Here is a 16,353-nt window from a genome sequence, read left to right as displayed (position 1 = left end):
ACGTTAAAAAGAAGATTAGAGAATTGGCGGGTAAAATCGTTTTAGCAAGCGGCTTTGCAACAAGTACAAGTGTAGTGCGAATTAAATTTTGAAAACAAATATAATTTATTGTTAAATTTGTCTGAAAAGAAGTCAAAATGGTTGGGAAAGTTCCAAGAACACCTACGAAGCTATATGTGGTTAAAAGAGGTAAGGTATTAAGATGGTATCTGTAGAATTTATTTTTCATATATTTCCTTTTTAAGATGGTCGGAGGGAAAAAGTACATGTAGATAAAATTACATCTAGGATACAAAAGCTGTGTTATGGATTAAATATGGACTTTGTGGATCCAGTAAGTACATTTTCTTTTTGTGTATTTAAGGTTGAAGCTCCACAGCTCGTATCTATTTTTAATATAATTAGGATACTATTAGGCAATTTATACATCACTTGTAAAATGTTATCATAACCGTTGTCTATTATAATTGCTTCGCTTTTAGTTGAATTTAAAGTTATATGTTCAGTTTTAAAACTATACACTTCCCTATACAAATATTTAAATTAGGTCAATGTTCTTTCCTAATCTCTACAGTGTCCAGTATGTTGTTTCTCTAGTTCTATTATTGGTTTGTGATATGTTCATATAATGATGTGTTGTGATATTATGACCTATATTGGTTTTTAGTTATAAAGTGCATTTGGTGTTCTTTAGCTCCTATCTTCAAAGTAGAATGGGTTACAAGAATGAGTATACTAATATTTCTTTAATTAAATATTATGTTTATATGGGATTAAGCCACAATTGATTTTAATGAAAATTACATTTTTCGCTAATGTTTTATATTTCGATTTCCACTCCAGAAATTTTTTCCAAAAAAAGGTTATTTTACTCTGCGAAAATGTATAAGAATCAAGAAGTTGTTAGTGTGTTGTCAAAGTCCTTCAATCTTCGGTGAACTGTCCAAATACTAACATTTGTAGCTCTGACTTCTTGAACATTTCTTGACTGAACTGATATTAAATGACAATCTCACAAAGATGTAACATGAAGAAGTCTGACATCAATAGTAGTGTCTTCCCTCATCACCTACTTTATACATTTATTTCCCCCAGTTTGTCAAAAATGTTTAGATATCCTTTTGATGGTAAAGCTACAAACATGATTCCTTTTAACATATTCACAACTACATCCATCTTCTACTACTTTTGTTCAATTTTTCTGCCAATTAAATCCATGATAGTGTTGGTAGAAGTATAGGTTTTCCTACTGTCAAACAGACACTGGGGAAACAAGCAGTAAGAAGCAAAGCCATTTCATCAAAACATAATGTTTTAGCACATTGTTCTAACAAAAGAATAAAATGTAAGAAAGGAATAATAAATTATTAACACATTGGCATTAAAATTGGCATTTTGAAAGAATTTGGTTTATTCCACAGGGTATTTGAAAATCGTCACCAACCAAGCAACAGTATGTAACTCATTTTCTTCAACTTTACAGGAGAGCAGTAACAAAGTAACTTACTTTTGTTGACGACGAATCTAGCAAACCAGTCCACAATAGATTTTATATGCTAACTGAATGAGATATGTGGTTTTGTGGTTAGAAATGTTATAAGTGGTGTTGCTTTATTGCAATTACATATAATTACATGCAAATACAATTTAATATTTAAAATTGGTCATTTTGTCTACAGCTTGCAAAAAGATTATTAAAATTGACTAAAAATAAAATAAACACTTCAAATTTTGGCAAATATTACTTAACCTGTTGTATTTATTTTGCACCTGAGTTTAAGTGGAAGTAGGGGTAGTCTGATAAAAATCTGGAAAGCATTAAAAAAACGTCAGCATCTCCAATTTATTTGTTAGATAGTATGTAAACTATAGTATACATGCAAATAAGTTGCATCATTTACTGTCAATGTAGACTCACCTTTTTGTATCGAATATAGTTAGTTTCAGGAGATTTACTCTGTGTAAATCTGCAATGCTTTTATAACTTGGGGAAATACAGTGTCCCATGGGCACCGGCAACAGAGTGTAAGTGGAGTGCAGTTGCACCCCCTTTCCAGAAAGAAAATACATAGCTATTCATACATAGTTCTATATTTTATATTGGTTAATAGTATGTGCAGATGCAAATGCTCCCCCTGAAAATAGTCCTGGTGGTGTGTGGATGCAGTGTCCTCTTCTGTCAGTATTATTATACTTTAGGATTTAGGAGATACCTCTTTTATGTTTTCTTCCTTTGTAATATATGTTTTAAAACTGATAAATTTATGCTTATCATATTTTATTATTAGATATTAAAATCATAGTATTTTCATACATTTTGTAAAAGAAAAATTTAAACAGAATAGCATTATTTCTTTATTGTCTTGAAAGTATCTGCTAATATAAAAGACAAGTCCATGAGGAGTCTATTGGTTCATATTAATCAGTTAAAGAAGTTGATTGAACCTATTAAAGATATTAGACGACAGGGGTGTTTTAAACAAATTGCTATTCACTTGAGTAATTAATGGAATAGTAAGCAATATGATTAAAAAAAAGGCTGCATAAGATCCAACAAATTGTAATACAAAGGGCATTAATGATGTTAAGAAAAATATTGTATGTAATACATAATGGAGAAACCTCATATTAATAAAAAATAAAAATAATAAAGGAAATTAAAGGGTTTAGAGTCAACTAATAAACAAGAATAATAAAAAGAGAACATCCCCTCAGTAAAATATATTTTCTTTGTCATTTAGGTGTCTATTACACTAAAAGTAATCAGTGGCCTTTATCCTGGAGTTACTACAGTAGAGTTGGATACTTTAGCTGCTGAAACTGCTGCCATGAAGACAATAGACCATCCAGACTATGCAACTCTAGCTGCAAGAATATCTATGTCGAATTTGCATAAGGAGACCAAGAAACAGTTTAGTGGTAAGTATGAGATATAACAGAGTTACTTAAATATTAATAGTAATACATTGTTTAAATTCAAATATGGTTGTGTAAATTAATCGATGCATTTGTCCTCCCTGTATTACTACGATCCCTATAGTACCGATCAGGGAATGCATCTTGCGATCAAAAGCATGAGTTGATAAGAGGAACAGATGCAACTCGGCAGTGAACCAATGCACCTATATTGAATTCGTTTTGTTCATTGTTTCATAAAGTAGTGTAAGTGTAAACCATGGTAATCAATTTGAATTACCGGTAAGTCTTACCTTGTTTTACCTGAACCTATACATTGTTTTGATTGTTTATTGCAACCATTTAAAATTTGATGATTATTTGCACCTATGAGTTAAAGTTCATTCATCTCACCAGGGCTATTGAAGGAAATATAGTTGATGTAATAGTTCATTGTTTGTTTAATTCGCCACATACATTATTGTTAGAAAATAAGAGTTACCATGTGACATGGATGTAGCATGGTAATTACTTGAAAGCAATAATGTCATATTTACTCTTACATTCAATCACGTCAAAAACTATTTTTGAATCAATTTTGCTTTTGTTTGTAATTGTTATAATTATTATAATTCATAATTTACCTATTATTTGTAATTTGAAAACTTAATAAGCATTTTGAATATTATTTTATATATATTTATTGTGTAGAAAAATTCCTGATACTATTAGAATATTAGTATTACTATGTTGTAATATGGTAAATTGTTGATTGTTGTGAGTGGCATATTCATATATTTGTATATTTGATAGCCACTGTAAAATTTTCTTTTGTTTTAATTTTTTTCTTTAATATTGTCATGGATAAGTCTTCAGCAACTATGGGAATAGGACATTTCCATACTCCATGTCACCTTAATTGGTGATGTAACCTCCAACAGTTACCAGTGAAGTCGCCTATGATTGACTGAAACAATGTCCTATGTATAACTTAAACTCTAGTTGGTTCAAATATTTAGTAATCTCGCATTGTACTTTAGCAATATTATTTATTATTGGAGATTATCAGTACAATATTTTTCTTTCAATCATATTTATAAAATATTTTTGTGTTGGATATATAAATATTTAGGTATAATATATCTAGTTAAATGTATAAGTATTAATAATCATTTTCATTTGAAACATGAACATTGATTTCTTTAAGTGTTTGTTCAAAATATTTCTAAACATATCCCATTTTATATATGGCATTTTGCTTTGCCACAGAATCTTTTACTTAAAATTATATGAGTTCAATACAGTTGAGTTCACAGTGATTAAGAGGAAATTGAAGTATGTAAAGATTCTCTTTTATTTTTGGGCAGTTCGTCAATAACATATATAAACTGATGTTACACTTGAAATTTCCGTGGGAACTATATGTGCTTTCTGTGGTTTTCTGGGTTTGATTCCGCGTTGAAAATTTTGGTTTTAATGAAAACCATTATTGTGACGACATTTCGGCAAGGTCGCATTTGCCATTTTCAAGTCAGGTAGTAGCGCTTCTCACTGGTGCTTGAAGTTAACTGACTCTTCTGACCGACGCGTTTTTCGGCGACTTTTATAGCTGATCGAGGCGCGCTTTCTTGACAAAGCTTCTTGTGATTGGTCCTGTCCGTGTGTAGGTAGGCGTGGTCCTACTAGTCGGTCTTGTGGTCCGATATATTTTTGACCTTTGTTTAGTACCGTTTTCCATGTTGTTGGAAGCCTTTGAGCATCATCTCTTTGGTTTAGACTGTTGGGATTTTTTTCTATTTCTATTGATTCTTTGATTTCGTGTTTTCTTTTAATTTCAATGTTAGCTAGCGTCATAGTTTGGTTTAGGTTTATTGTATGTCCTGTGTTTGAGACATGTTGTGCAAGGTATGACGTTTTTTCTCTTCTTTCGATGGCATTTCGATGTTCTTCTCGCCTAACATTGATTCTTCAGTTGGTCTGTCCGATGTAGGATTTGTCACAGTCCCCACATGGAATCTCATATACTCCTGGATTTTCTAACGATATTTTTGTTTTGGCGGATTGTAAAATGGTTGAGATTTTTCTGTCGGTATTAAATATCGTTTCCGTTTTGTATTTTCTTAGCACTCTCCCTATTTTTTCTGTTGTATCCTTTACATATGGTAGAATGGCTTTTTCAATCGGCTAATTAAACGAGGTCGTCATAACTTGTTTTTAGTCGAAGATATCTGAAAAAACTATGAACATGTCAAGACAAAAAAAGTATTTGAAAAATGAATGTCACAGGTATATAATTCATCATCATTATCATCACCATTTGTGCTAATGCCCAAGTTGATCAGTATTTGACCTTCTTAAGCTTACTCCCCCATTCTGTCCTATTCTTTGCAGCTTGATGCCAGTTTGCAACACTTATCTTCCTGGTGTCTTTTATCTTGTCACTCCATATCCACCTTTGTCCAGCTATTTCTGTGAACTTATTGTATAACTAAAAAATTATATCAACTATATCAGTTTCCATTCTCATTTATTGTGCCTACTATTTTCTGAGTTTTTTTTTTAATATTTATTATACTGTTTATTAGGAGTTAGAAAGCATCCATATCTCACATATGTACTTTAGAACTCAAGAATTAATGTTTTGTATATCGTATTTGTTTTTCTTGACCAACAGTGGCTTCAAAGGTATTTGGTTTATCTCTTCTGATGTTATGTTTGTGGTGATTACCACAAATATAACTTCAGGATATGTGTTTTATATATTATAAGGATATTTTACATGATTTTAGCGGCGACAGTAGTGGATCTGTTTGTGATATTGATTAAAATTGTCTTAGAATTTTCTGCCACTTGTTGAATTACACTGTACTGTCTATATATCCTGAATATTTATTTAATGCAAACTTTTGCTACATTTGTATTTATTGCTCTACATCTATTTGAATATGTAGATTAACTAATACTGGTTTATTTTTCTAGAGGTCATCAGTGACTTACACCATATGGTTGATTCAAGGACAAACAAACATACACCTATGATATCAGAGTTTCACTATAATATTGTAATGAAGAATGCGGATCGGTTGAATTCCTGTATTATCTATGACCGGGATTTTTCATATAGTTATTTTGGTTTAAAAACTTTGGAGCGATCTTACCTACTCAAAATCAATGGTAAAATAGCTGAACGTCCTCAACATATGCTTATGAGAGTTTCTGTTGGAATTCATGGAGAAGATACTGAAGCTGCTATCAATACATACAATTTGTTATCAGAGAAGTATTTTACCCATGCCAGTCCTACTTTATTTTCTGCTGCTACTCCAAAATCGCAACTTTCATCTTGTTTCTTACTTATGTTACCTGATGACAGTATGGAGGGAGTATTCGAATTGTTGTCTCGTTGTGCTTATATTTCAAAATCTGCGGGAGGAATAGGAATAAATATTCATAATGCTAGAGCTAAAGGTACCCATATTAAAGGAACTCATGGAGAGGCGAAAGGTTTAGTGCCCTTACTAAGAGTTTTTAATAATACTGCAAGATATGTAGACCAAGGAGGCAATAAACGACCTGGAGCGTTTGCTGTGTACCTTGAACCATGGCATGCAGATATTTTAGATTTTTTGAATCTCAAGAAAAACACTGGTAAAGAAGAAATGAGAGCTAGAGATTTGTTTTTTGCTCTTTGGATACCTGACCTGTTCATGAAAAGAGTGGAGGCAAATGAAATGTGGTCTTTAATGTGTCCTCATTTGTCACCAGGACTTTCTGACTGTTTTGGAGAAGAGTTTGAAAAGTTATATGAAAAATATGAAGCAGAAGGAAAGTTTATTAAGCAATTACCTGCACAGGAAGTTTGGAAAGCTATAATTGTGTCTCAGGTAGAAACTGGTACACCTTATATGCTATACAAAGACTCTTGCAACAGAAAAAGTAATCAACAGAATCTTGGTGTGATAAAAAGTAGTAATTTATGCACAGAGATTGTAGAGTATACATCACCAGATGAGATTGCTGTATGCAATTTAGCTTCAATTGCTGTTAACATGTTCGTTAGTGCTGATAGAAAAACATATGATTTTCAAAAACTCAAAGAAATTACAAAAGTTGTTGCAAAAAATCTTGACAAGATTATTGATGTAAACTATTATCCTGTACCAGAAGCTAAGAATTCTAATATGCGCCATCGTCCTATTGGCATTGGTATTCAAGGTTTAGCAGATGCATTCATACTCATGAGATTGCCTTTTGATAGTGAAGAAGCTAGTTTACTAAACAAACAAATTTTTGAAACTATCTATTATGGTGCACTAGAAGCCAGCTGTGAAGTAGCTCAAGAGAAAGGAACTTATTCAACTTATGAAGGCAGTCCTGTTAGTAAAGGAATCCTTCAATATGATATGTGGGATGTGACTCCTACCGATCTTTGGGATTGGGCCGTTTTAAAAGAAAAGATTAGCAAATGTGGTATAAGAAACTCATTGCTTTTAGCTCCTATGCCAACCGCCTCCACTGCACAAATATTAGGCAATAATGAATCAATTGAACCATACACTTCAAACATTTATACTAGAAGAGTTTTATCAGGAGAATTTCAAGTGGTCAATCAACATTTGATTAATGACTTAACTGACAGAGGATTATGGGATGACACAATGAAAAATCAGATATTGGCAAATCTTGGTTCGATTCAAAATATTCCATCTATTCCTGATGATTTAAAAGCTATTTACAAAACAGTTTGGGAGATCTCTCAAAAGGTTATACTCAACATGGCTGCTGATAGAGGAGCTTTTATTGATCAAAGTCAGAGTTTGAATTTACATGTTGAAAAACCTAGCTATGGAGTGTTATCTTCGATACATTTTTATGGTTGGAAAAAGGGCCTTAAGACTGGTATGTATTATTTGAGAACAAAGCCAGCAGCTAAACCTATACAATTTACTGTAGATAAGAGCAAACTTATGATCAAAAATCAACAAAATGGAAGTATAGAAGGTATGCAAAATGGTACAAGTAGTATGCAAAATGGTTCCATTAATGTTCAAAACGGCTTAAGTAATGTGCAAAATGGTTCAAGTTAAGATGCATCGGAAATTTAAAAAATACTAGTTAAATAATCTCAGAATGTTAGGAAAAAAAATAGATTAAAAAAGTGTGATACTATAAATTGTAAGATACTAACTTCTATAATAGTTATTTATGCAACAAGTGTAAAGAGTAAGTTATTGCGCGAGTTGCATATAATATTTTCTCTACTTTCATGCAAACACTAATTTTTTTTTAGATGGCACTAGTGTAAGCAAATAGTATAATCCTAAAATGGGCATTTTTTTAGGAGACGCAGATTTCCACTTTTTTTCTTCAATAATGTTCTCATGATCGCTTGGTCGTCTTCCTTTTGTTGATGTTGAAGGGCCTTGATTACATAAACAATATTCAATGTCTAACCGAAATTCGAAATTTTTCCAAAGATAAATTGTTGCCTTTTCGACTTTTTGTGACTTTCCTGTATAACCACTGGCGCACCTAGAATTTTGCTGTGGGGGATTTTGGTTGGGCACCGATTTTTTTTATGCTACCTCCGTCTTGAGCCCTTAAAATTTGTAACAGTGTCGAAATAGTGCCCTAAGGGGGGGCTTTGACCCACAAACCCCCTTTGTATTTGGGATTATTTTGTTACCAGTAAAATTTTCAAACTTAAGCGAAAAATCGTCTGTTCCACAAAGTACAAGTAGTTTGTATCCCCATTTATGAGATTTCGCAGGAAGATATTGGTTTATGTAATATCTACCTTTAGTTGCACAACTGTTCGTCAACACAAAGGTACTATTGTAATGAAACAGATGGGAATTTTTCATTCAGTTCATCAATGATAGGTCGTAATTAATGTAGTCATCATGCTCAGGTTGATCTCTTGGTTTTATTTCTGAGTTTCTATTGAAATGCAGCAAAATTCGAATCCTCACAAACTTATTGTAGCATTCCTTATTTTATCAAACCCAAGTGTGGGTAACCAATAGTTTCTAACGTCGGGCATATGTACTATAGACATAATTGCATATTCCTTTAAATTGTTTGTCATGTTCAGTTACATTAGCTGGTCTATTTGTAGTATTAACTGTATTACCTCTGAAGTTAAAGGCATCCTGATTTAGAATTAGATTTTTATCAAATTTATGAACTTCTGGACCTAGTTCTTGAATTTCGTCACTTTCAACATATTCTTCTTCCCCTACTCGTATATCATCATTCATGACATCTTGTAAAACGTGCCATCTTCCAATTCAATTTTCAGAGAAAGTAAGTCGTTTTTATTCAACTCACCAAAGTTATCTTAATTACTAACTGGATCATCTAAATCGTTTTCACTATCGAAAAAATGTTTAGCAATTTCTTTTAATTCTTTGTCAGTGAGAATCTTCTTTCCTTCAAGTTTCCGCATGATTTTGAATGAAATTGGCACTGTAAATAAAATGAACGTTCAAGCACAACATATCAGATCTGATAAATATATTTGAGAGGGATGTACAGTGAAAAATAAACTGATTATATGAATAATGTATGACTGATTTTTAAATACAAACCTTGAAGCACTTAAATCCTTCAAAAATTCAGAAAAGAATCAACGAAAATAATCACAAATTCTGCAGTAAGTCTTCTGGTTCAATCCTCAGTTGACCAGTAAATCCCTGCTTCCCATCACTTAGCACATTGCCATGTTATATAATGTGTATTGCAGTTCTCTTCCATTTCGCATATTCTGTACCATGGTTCATTTACCTTACCTATTTTGTAGAGGTGTTTTCTTAAACGACAATGTCCATGGTTCATCAACTTGCTTGAGAATTTATTTTCAATATTCATGATTATTCTCTTAGTCTGGAGTTAATCTTAAGTGGCTCTTCATTTCTTTTGATGACTCCTTATCAGCCACTGTTGAATCTCGTTTTTTGCAGTATGTTTGGTGATGCCATACAATGTTTCTGGGTCTACAAAGGTTTCTCTCGAACATTGTTGTGCCAAGTTGTTAGATCTTTGTGTACTAAATTGCAGGCACCAATATTTAATACCTATTATTTAAGACACTATCATCGAAAACGCTGAAATCAGTTTTGATGTTTACTTATACCGAATTCTTCATGGATGTCATTGGTGTCAGTAATTTGTTATATATCTATATTTCCTTTTGAGGACAGGCAAGCTGTCACCCTTGACTGTCATACCTTGAGTAGTCACGCCAAAGGGATGAGGGCTTAATACCATTTTATGAGAAACACATTTTCTGTAAGATTTATAACTTCTACCAAATCACCACTTGTGAAAAATATAACTTATTTCATATTTTTATCTTCATTTACTATTTCATGCTGCAGTTACTATTTCAGTGGCTTCTGGAGGAACCCCAACAAATTATCCTTCATTATCATCTATTTTCCAGTAATGTTACTCATTTTGAAACTTTAAATTGTGTAATTGTCAGAAATAATTTTTGATTTCAAATGATGAACAGGTTGTCAATGTGAGTCCATAATACTATGGGAAATGAGTAAATACTCACAATCTTAAATAGTTTTTATTTAATAAAGTTTTTATTTAATAAACTATTAAATAAAAACTATTTAAGATTTTGAGTATTAACTAATTTCCCATATATGTACTAGTAATTTTTGATTGTAGTTTCTGGAGTATATTCTGCATATAACAGTGTCTTGCGGCATATGACAGTGTCATAAGATCTATTATGGGTTTATGACAGTATCATAAACCCATAAGTTTTTACAATGCTATGAATGAGTTAGGAATTCATTAGGGGAATTTTCTCGTTAGGAGAAAAGCTGAGGTGGATAGACGGGGTAGCACATGATGCTGAAAAGATCGTTGTTGCCAACTGGAAAACTCAGAGCAGAATGGCGAAGAAAGCTTGAGAAGGTCGAGGCCCTTTAAGGGCTGTACAACCATGTTGATGATGAACGCATAGGTTTGAAAAATCTTAGTAATTAATGGCAGTTTTCTAGTAATTCCGTAGTACAGTATGATAAATATGATTGAAAATAATATAAAATACACAATTGTTTAAGCTGTAATAAAATCTATTAGAAATTGCACTAAATATTACGTCTGTTTGAATTATCACAAAAGGTTGTTACAGAATAACAGCTGAGTGCAGTAAAAATTCAGTAAAGTTTTGATTTTTGCATGAATGTAGAAAAGATTATAAGTGCCTTATTTGACTGAACGTGAGGACAATAATACCAAAATATCGTTTAGCGAATAAATAGGCTCAGATTATAAATTATCAACAATTTGGAAGATTTGTAACAACGATAATTTTGTTGATTCTGAATACTATCTATTGTCAGCTGAGTTTTTTAGTACTTTTAATAAAACAGGTCTGATGTTTGTTTTTCCAGTTTATTAACTCTTAATATAAGGTTTCTTGCGTTAGTTTTCTTAGAAAATTTAGACTTTTGTGTTTAATTCTGTAGTGGTAATGACATTTGGTTTAATTATTAATCCGTGTCTCTATAAAAATCCGAAACAATCCTAGGTTTATAAAAATTTCATTGATGTATAGGGAATATTTTTTATAACTATCAGTACCATTACCAAGCTTCCAAATTCCAATTATTTCATAGTTTTGCTGTAAGATGTAAGCGATTATTTTTATAGTTAGTAAGTGGATCATGATTTCAAACTTCTCCACTTGCGTACTACTAACCTTCTACTTACTCTACCTTCTATTTTTAATATAATACTTTTCCGTTTTTAGTACCTTGTAGCATTAGGCGGAAATTATATATTTATTAAACTATTCCATGTCAAACATCTATAATATGCTATTTTTTTTTTGTTTCTTAGAGATATTAGCGTATATTAAATATTTAGCTTGATTTACTAAGTATTTTGCATGTTTTACACGGAGAAATTGTACACACATTTATTTGAATAGCAATGGATATTATTTTGCTTTGGTTTTGATGTAATAAGGTGAAATATTAGATTTGTATATATTGTATTTAATTATTTAAATCAAAACTCTCATCGAATACCAGAAAATTTTTAATTTTAAATATTTTTTGTATTTAAATAAACAGACTTATAGGAAATGAAATAGATGTATCCGTTTATTGTGTTGGTATTCTAAAATATGTAAAAAATAGAAGTGGGTGGATATTATTTTAAGATATTGACAAATGTTTAAACGCTATTCGTAATATTCCCCAATAGGACCACATTTTGAAAGCTGTTATTTTCTTACTGGTGGCCGCTGACAAGGTCCAAACTTCCATACCATACAAAAAAGCCTTAAAACACAACACCTGTGCACGCGCAATCTAATATGTATATTAAGCAGCAAGTTACACAATACATTTCTCATTTTGTTACATAAACTTCTTGATTTCTCGATTCTAATATGGATTTAATGTTTAATCTTCGTTCAGGTTGCAGCCCAAATTCTGAACTCTTGCTAGTATCTTATTGTTTTTAAAAAAAAATTATGGTTAATGGTTAATTTTTGCTGATGGTCATTACCCTGGTTTTGCAGATGTTAAGACGCTTACCATGCCGTCTGCTAGTAGTGTAAACTCTATTAAATATGTTACAAAATGAACCAATCAAGCAATTAGCCAAAGTCCCTCTGGAGTGTCGGCAAGTAAAAAGGTGTCTTCAGTATATCTGAAATTATTTATGGAAATCCTGGTAATTGATATTCCATTTTCAATGTCTTCCAAAGCTTCTCTAAAGAGATGCTCAGAATAAATGTTTAATAACATTTCCGAAAAATACACATGCCTGACGAACGCCTCTCATGCTTTATTGCTCAGAGTACTTGCCTGTCACTTTTATTTTACTTTTTTGTTGTTCATGTATATGTTTGCTATGATTCCAAGATCATGCTTTTGTATTACCTTTGCTTCTAAGATAACCAAGTTTTTCGAGGTATACTCTTCCAAATGCATTTTCAATGTCCAAGAACCAAGCGAAAAGGTCACTGTTTACATCCCTAGCTCTTTGTGAAAAAATTGTTTATTCTGTAATGAACTAAAATCTTAAGAATAAATAAATAAAGAAAGCATAGCTGGCCGAAAAATACTAAAAAGATATTTTCTTCACAATAGTCATAGTAAAAAAGCATAGAATTATAGTACATTTAGCAACCAATCATTAAAAATTTACCTACCAATAATATAATATGTTAGCACTGTTTTTAATGAAGCTATTCTCATAGCTATTCACGTGTATGACAAATTCTGTAATTCTGACAAATTGTGTAAGAAGAGAAGTAAGTATTCACATTTCTTTGATGCGCCTTATCAAGACGCCCTAGAACAGTATCCTGGCAAATAAACGAATACACCTAATGTCTATTTCACTTCAGTCTGTCTTTAAATATGGATATAAGAACCCATCCTCGCCAAGTTAATTAATTAGATTTAGTTGTGACACTTTCAAGAGGTATAGAATAAAAGTGTCTTTTAAAATGTACTTTTTAATTATTTTTTCATTTAAATGTAGAGCATCACTGAGGCTACTGTAATAATATATTTATAAATGTAAAAATTGTATTTAATTTACTAAAAATATACTTTTATATAACGTGTTATACCTTTTTATTCTTCCATGAATATACTTGGCATCAGGATACAAGGCGAATAAATTCAGTAATTGACAATATTATAGTTAGGCAGATATCTGAAGTGAAATTACAAAACACCACACTATACAGTGGTATAGAATGGGGATCGGATGATTACTTACTGAAATCTCAAGTTCATATTTTCTATAAACATAAAAACAATCAAAAATCTACGAAACAACTGAAAGGGAAATAAAGTTTAATATAAACAGCCTTTATGATGACAGCAGACGAAAATATCAGAACAGACTAGACCAGAGGCTTAATTGTGCTTATGTAAACCACGTCACAAATGCTTTATGGTCACATATTAAATGCGAGGAAGTCGAAGCAAGTCTTTAGAGGCTTAGAGATTCATACGAAATGTAAGGAGTCAGACAGTCAGGATACAAGAAACCATCAATATATTTAAAAGTCACTACGCAAAAGAACGAAAAGAGACATGAATATATCCAACAAATACCTAGAAGATACCAAATCCTTGGACCAGAAATTACCATCATTACAGATAATTAAACGGAGATAATATACCAGAATGCTGGAAAGAAGGATGGATTGCACCATTCCAAAACTGTTTAAGGGAGACTGCAAGAATTACCGCTGCAGTCTTAGTAGATAATATGGAAAAGTTGAAAACCCAATCGAAAACGAATATGAACCAATCCACAAGGAAACTAAATTTCTGTAGCTGGCTGTATACCATGTATCACAAAAAATTTATTTAAAAATTCCTTTATAAAAGGTATAATATTAAAAAACCCTATCGGGCTACATCACAAAACGTTTTCGGAATTAATATTCCATCTACACTTTAACCTAACTAAATGAAAAAAGAATGGCTAGGAATAGACCAACTTATCTATTATTTATAGACTTGACGAAAGCTTATGATAAAATATTGAATATTATAATATGAAATATGAATATTAATATTACACTTGCGAAAGCAATACAAAGATCTTCGATCAAAAATAAAGATTAACAACCGGTTCTCCGAGCAATCTACCTGGGTGAGGCCTGAAGAAATGGAGAACATGTGTTCTGGAATGGGTATAAAATTAAACGATGAAACAACCCCATATACGCTTCATTTCGCGGACGATCAAGTAGTTATCGCACAGGACGAGGAAGATCTGCAATTCATGACAAAGCGATTAGTATAGGAATATGAGCGATTGGGATTAAATGTTAACCCAACAAAAACGAAATACATGTACAAAGGAGCTGAAAACGATGAACTGAACTTGAAAGATGGAAATGTAATTTCGTCACATTCCGAATATATCTATTTATGGGGAAAGATGGAAAGAGATAAACGCACTAAAACAGAAATCGAAGAACAAATCATAAAAGGGAAAAAATAATAGGCGCACTAATTCCCTACGCTGGTCAAAAACTACCCCTAATTAATAAAGTATATATAACAGCATTTTTAAATTTATTATATTAATTTATTGTACTTTATGGAAACCTGGCAAGATTCCTGTTTTAGCACTCGAACGAGTAAGTCGTGTTCCTAGTACAATTAAAATCCAGTTTACCTTATCGGTAGTAATTAGTGCTTAATTTCGATTTAATAGTATGTAAAAGTGATTTCTGGAGAGAAAAATTCTAAGAAAAATATATGGAGGAATCCAAGAACAGGGTTTGTGGCGTAGGCGCTACAACTTTGAGTTATATAGAAGTTTTGGGGAACCTGACGTTGTAAAATATATTAAATTAGCACGCCTTCGATGGGTAGGACATGTAATTAGGCGAGATGAAGATGCAACGATCAGAAAAATTTTCGACCGAAGAGGACCAGTGGGAAGACGAGCCAGAGGAAGACCAAAACTTAGGTATCAAGATAACATAGAAGATGATCTGAAATCCATCGGAGTTAAAGCATGGAGAAGAGTTGCCAGAGACAGGGGCGAATGGAAGATTGTTCTGAAGAAGGTTTTGGCTCATAACGAGCTGTAATGCCACTGATGATGATGATGAAAAGTGATTTCTGGACAAGTTTTGTATGTATTGTTTTCATATTATTAAATCATTATAAATTATATATAATTTATAAAAAGTGCATACCAGAGACTGGTTTAATCAGTCTGCTGGTTCTTGCTGGCCATCCAACTCAATGTTTTAAATACAATTCTAATAGCAAAACCAGTTAAAAAAGAGATATAACACGAGGTTATTATCTGTGTCTACACGAGCAGTACAAATATAAACAATACTCCTACAGTTTCTATCTTAACCATGGCCCTTCAAAATGCTACAAAAACATTCCAGCAACTACATCTCTCTCATACGTAACCGCTGCAAAATATACACCGAAACCATCTTTTCCAAAAAAAGAACAGGCGATAGTTTTCCACGCAGAAGAAAAATTCATTCTTAAAAAAATCTTCATCCAGATCTCAAACTACTGAAGTTATGTAATAAGATCTGGTCTCAGATCTCAAATCTTCTAAAATCATATAGACCAATTTATCTCACTTGTTCACTATGTAAACTGTTAGAAAATATGGTCAATAAACGGTTGCTATGGTATCTAGAAAGAAATAATATTCTTGGCACATTCCAAACTGGCTTCAGATCAAATCGAAGTAATGGATAACTTGGTCACATTACACATCGAAATTGTTAACTCATTTTCGAATAGAAGTGAAGTCATAACAGTAACTTTAGATATTCAAAATAACTTTGACACTGTACAATGACGTCTAATTCTCAGAAAATTAACAAAATATAATTTAACTGCTAACATTTATTTATTTTTAAAATTTTTTCTACAAATTGATCTTTTAGAGTATTAACAAATGGAAACA

General features: G+C 31.9%; 1 protein-coding gene across 1 annotated transcript; it reads left to right on the top strand.

The window, feature by feature from the left end:
- The first annotated feature begins 11 nt into the window (after positions 1 to 11).
- Positions 12 to 13,504, top strand: LOC140447937 (ribonucleoside-diphosphate reductase large subunit-like). Its single transcript, XM_072540877.1, has 4 exons — positions 12 to 189; positions 246 to 334; positions 2,742 to 2,919; positions 5,875 to 13,504. The coding sequence occupies exons 1-4, from the start codon at positions 138 to 140 to the stop codon at positions 7,980 to 7,982; spliced, it is 2,427 nt and encodes an 808-aa protein (XP_072396978.1). The 5' UTR covers positions 12 to 137; the 3' UTR covers positions 7,983 to 13,504.
- Positions 13,505 to 16,353: the final 2,849 nt, after the last annotated feature.

The sequence above is a fragment of the Diabrotica undecimpunctata genome, chromosome 8, assembly GCF_040954645.1.
Source record: "Diabrotica undecimpunctata isolate CICGRU chromosome 8, icDiaUnde3, whole genome shotgun sequence".
NCBI classification, from domain to species: Eukaryota; Metazoa; Arthropoda; class Insecta; order Coleoptera; family Chrysomelidae; genus Diabrotica; species Diabrotica undecimpunctata.
The sequence above is the reverse complement of the archived record's forward strand: the minus strand, read 5'-3'. Positions and strand labels throughout refer to the sequence as shown.